At 42.5% G+C, this 4,950-nt stretch overlaps 1 protein-coding gene across 1 annotated transcript in view; it reads right to left on the bottom strand.

The window, feature by feature from the left end:
- LOC102382486 (cytochrome b-c1 complex subunit 2, mitochondrial) overlaps positions 1-4,950 on the bottom strand; it is a 23,665-nt gene that overhangs the window by 16,589 nt on the left and 2,126 nt on the right. The window contains exons 2-4 of the mRNA XM_006026113.3: positions 3,102-3,194; positions 2,825-2,974; positions 1,716-1,780 (exon numbers count right to left, since the gene is read on the bottom strand). Of these exons, the coding sequence (XP_006026175.1) occupies positions 1,716-1,780; positions 2,825-2,974; positions 3,102-3,194 (308 nt within the window). The remainder of the gene's footprint in view (positions 1-1,715; positions 1,781-2,824; positions 2,975-3,101; positions 3,195-4,950) is intronic.

Below are 4,950 nucleotides of genomic sequence, written 5' to 3'. Positions count from 1 at the left end.
AGTAACCAGCAGCACACTTATAAGATGGGAAACTCCCTTCTTGAGACCACAGAGGCAGAAAGGGATCTTGAAGTCATCATTGACTCCAAGATGAACATGGGCCAACAATGTGAGGTCACGGTCGGCAGGGCTAACCGGACCTTATCGTGCATCCACAGGTGCATCTCAAGTAGGGCCAAGGAGGTGATCCTCCCCCTCTACGCGACACTGGTCAGGCCGCAGCTGGAGTACTGTGTCCAGTTATGGGCACCCCACTTCAAGAGGGATGTGGACAACATTGAGAGGGTCCAGAGGAGGGCCACCCGCATGATCCGGGGACTGCAGGGAAGACTTTACAACGAGAGGTTACGGGACCTGAATCTGTTCAGCCTTCACAAGAGAAGGCTGAGGAGGGACCTGGTGACCGTTTATAAACTCACTAGGGGGGACCAGAAGGGTTTGGGGGAGACCTTGTTTCCCCTAGCGCCCCCCAGGATAACAAGGAATAACGGCCACAAGTTGTTGGAGAGTAGGTTTAGATTAGACATCCGTAAGAACTACTTCACAGTTAGGGTGGCTAGGATCTGGAACCAACTTCCAAGGGAAGTGGTGCTGGCTCCTACCCTGGGGGTCTTTAAGAAGTGACTCGATGCCTACCTGGCTGGGGTGATTTGAGCCCAGCTTTCTTCCTGCCCAGGCAGGGGGTCAGACCTGAAGATCTGCAAGGTCCCTTCCGACCCTACTTCTATGATTTTATGAAATTCTGCAGCAGAATTTCAATAGTTACCTAAAAACTTCAGTTGCAAGAACTCCATTTTTTGAGATTATATCAATCTTTTAAGTTTTAGGCCTACTAACAAAAGAAACCCACAACAACCCCCACCAAAAAACCCCCGAAAACCAAAAGCCCCCTCACTCCTACAGAAATTCTGGAAAACCACTATTAGTTTTGTAACATCTGTTTAGATACAAGTGCTGTTATTTCAAAACAAATTGAAATGGAATATTAAAACTAGAAGAGGGGGAAAAAATAGTGTCTAAAGGAGAAATAGGATGGAATTTGGGTAGGACAGCCCATAGAAACATTTCACTTTTTCAATTTCTGTTCATGTGCAATAAAGACTTGGGGTTTTCAAATATTGGTCTTTAGGATCATATGCTTTAGCTCATTCAACTTAATATTACTGAACAAATGTAGATACAAAATATATACATAAGTGCATTTAAGTTTTAGATCAATATTTTAAATTTTCAACCATCTTATTACAAAAGAATGAAAAAAGCATGAACTCTTGTACGCTATGGCGATTCTTTTATTTGTATGACTATTAATGAATAACAGATGCTTAGTATTATGCTCATTCTATTAAAGTTAATTAACAGGTTAATTTTTCTGCATACTTTAAAATCCTTGAAATGATGCAAACTCAATACTTTCTACAAATCAAGTGTGTGCCAACTATGTAAACTCAATACTTGCTGTAAGTGAAATATCATTTGAAATACAAATTTTGATTATGGTCTTTAATGTTTCTGCTTTATTATTTTCCTATTTCTTGCTGTTATGCATTATCCATGAGTTTCATGATATCAGGCAGGTCCATCCACATCATGTAATTTTGTGGGGTATATTTTGTTTTTGCCTTGAATCACTTTCCTGTGGAGACTTTAGATATACTACCTAGTTTCCACAGTTTTCTTTACAATACAGAATATGTTTAAATAGGGTTACCAACCTGAGGCTACCTCCAATAGCTTCAATGCCACGAGTAATCTTGAAAGAAGAGGCTCCTTTAGTAGTCTATAAAAATATGTATGTAAGTTACCAAATAAGTTAGGTTTCCATGTTTTTATATTAGTTTTATTTATACATTTAAAGCAAGAGACATTAAAAAAATCTACCAATGTTGCCATTTAGAGAAATGTTGTTGTAATTTAAATTACAAGAGGCAACTCTATCTACAATCCATACACTAATCGAAATTATTAGGAAGGGGAATTAGCCTCAATAAGACTCAAGAAACGGGAACTTAAAATGTTCTCATTAGTGAACAAAACCATTCATTTAAAAGTCTTCTGTAAATAACTTATTAGTTAACGTATTAATCCTTTAAATGATCTCATGTTGCATTTGTTTAACTTTAAGAGTTTGGAGACATCAGGGTAACACTGGTCTAGTTTATCAAACAGCCATAACAATGAATGTGAACATTCCACTTCTAGGAAGTAATGTCATCAATTCATTTCTTTCAGATAAACAGAATAGCCAGTATCAGGGTGGATAAAAATCAACGCTTAAAAAAAAATAAAATCAGAATTTGTTTTATTTAAATCATATTTTTTATTTAAATCATTTTTTATTTTTTTGTTAAGATGCTTTTAAAAAAACCTATACAAAGATAGTTGTAATTTAAGGCATGTTAAAGCTTAAAGATATCATTATGGACTAGGGATAACATCAATTATATAGTATTTGAGACCATATATTCATATAACCTTGTTAGAAAAGTTTTAAATAGGTCACAACAGGACTATAGTAGGGGCCCAATCTTATGGGGCTCCTCTACAGATTAGTAAAGATTAAAGAAACCCACTCTACCCAGTAGGGCTTAGTAATTAAATCGAGGTGATTTAAATTAAATTCATTTAAATCCAACCCACCCCGGCCAGTATATGGTAAGAAAACTGGAGCCATGCCAACTCTGAGCTGCATCTGAACCCAAACAAAATGTTTAAGTCCACAAATACCAGCAATCCACCTTGCCCATGTTATTAACTCCCTGGAATGCAAATCAAGCATTTCACCATTTTATCTTCCTTCAAAAAATTAAACTTAGTTACTTACCAAGTTTGATGCAAGACGGAGCAAATGTACAGTTCCCAAATTACTGAGGGTTTCATTTCTGCTGCCTGCTTTAATAAATACACCAATTCTTGAAACTGGGGAATAGTTTTCCAAGGAGGCAATAATTAAACCATTTGGCAATTTTGTGATCTGCATTAAAAATAAAATAAAAACTTACTATGAGTTAGTGGCTTAATAAGAGTACTATCCACCACACTGCTTCTTTTTGAACCAATTCAATTCAGTGTTAAAAGATAAAATATTGATTTATACTGACCTCAAGATCCTGAGGCTGTAGATGCAATTTTGCTTGCTCTTTGGTGGCAGAAGCTTGAACTTTAGCAGCAACTTTGAGAGAGTACAGCTTCTTCTAAAGTGAGAGCATAGAAAGCAAGATTTAAAAGAGGTGCATTTGCCCCCTCAAATTATTTACTACTACTAATTCAGTACACATATCAATCGCTATTTCAGAACTATATGGCAGAATAATAGCTACTGGTTTCACCACAAGGGTTTAATTTGCTCAGTCTTTGAGATGCACACTGAAGCCTAGACAGAACTGCAAAAAGTGAAGAACTAGAAAATTAGTTATAATTTTAAAAAAAATCCCATAAAACCACCCATAATTGATGCCATCAAGCATTATGGTGTGAAATTATACAACATATTCTGTGTGATCACTGCAATACATTTTACTGAGCAACCAGTCACATGAAAACTAAAAAATTCTAGCTAGTGTGATTGCCCAGATTCCTTGGTGCAAGCAATTGCCTTCTTAAGTGGCGCTGGGAAAAAAACTGACCAAACTGCTCTAACAGCTACCAAGGACACCATCTGATTCAAGCTTAGTTGCAAACAAAAGGATGCTGGAACAAGTATGAAGTCAGAATTGAAAGCAGAGGTGCAGTGATACATCAGTTCAAATTGTATTGGAACCCATAAAAGGAAAACTGATATTATCGGCAATCGGGTTTCTTGGCTGATGTGGCCAATAATGCTGCCGTACATGGGCACAGAGAAAGCATGCACATGGCCAGGAGCACAGCTGGGAACTTTGGAAGCAGCATCCAGCTGGTAAGTCCGTTGGGGGGGGGGGGGGGGGGGGGGCGCTGTCTGAAGCCCCCACGGTGAGGAGTGGAGCTAGGGCAGGCATGCACAGCTGAACCAGGATGCAGGATGGAGCTACGGCACAGCTCATCCTGTTGGATGGTAGGGCATGTGCCCCTGAAATCTGTGTGCTGGGTGAGGGTGCGCTGCCCGCTCAGGGCTTTACTGAGCTCTTCCCAGCAAGGACTGAGCTGGGGCTGCACTTTGGCTGGGTGGGGTGGGGTGGGGAGGGTGGCAGTGGTGCTGGGAAGGGGCCTATGGTGGGGCATGTAGCAACCCCACAATTCACCGCAGCCCCCCTCCAAGCGCTGCCACCTCTCACCCCACCAACTCAAGCGCAGTTCTGACCCAGCCCGTCAGGAAGAGCCCAGGACAGCCCTGAGTGTGCAACAGCAGGTCACCCTAACCCTGTGCACAGATCCAGGGGGTATTTGCCCCCTGCATGCCTCCCTTGGGGTTCGCGCAATGGTGTGAGCTCCCTTGCCCCCCTCCTCACCCCCTTGCACTGTCCCCCGACAAACCACTGTCTCCTGACAAGTCACGCCCCCGACCAGCCATGCCACAGCTCCATCCCATGGCCCGCCCTGGCTGTGCTGTGCCTGGCCTTCCCCCCAGCCCCACTCCTTCCCTTTACGTGGGGGCCTCTAACAGCCACCCCCACGCCCCTTCCCTCCCACATATCCCTTCCCCCCCAACAGATGCTGCTCTCCAAGCTGCGAAGCTGCATATCAGCAATTGGATCAGTATTGGCTAGAGGTGCACCAATATATTGGTCTGATATCGGATTCAGCACAGATATAAAGAAAACTGACTGTATCGGGAATCGGCCTAATGTGGCCGATAAATGCCCCGTGCATGCACAAAGCCACAGCATAGCATGCAGGCAGCAAGGAGTGCAGCCCCGCAGCTTGGAGAGCTGCGTACAGCTGGTAAGTCTCTTGTGGTGGAAGGGGACGGAAGGGGTGTGGGGGGGGTGCAGATCAAGGCCTCCACAGCGAGGGAGGCAGTGCAGCAGGGGC

The sequence above is a fragment of the Alligator sinensis genome, unplaced genomic scaffold (assembly GCF_000455745.1).
Source record: "Alligator sinensis unplaced genomic scaffold, ASM45574v1 scaffold330_1, whole genome shotgun sequence".
Classification (NCBI taxonomy): Eukaryota; Metazoa; Chordata; order Crocodylia; family Alligatoridae; genus Alligator; species Alligator sinensis.
The sequence above is the reverse complement of the archived record's forward strand: the minus strand, read 5'-3'. Positions and strand labels throughout refer to the sequence as shown.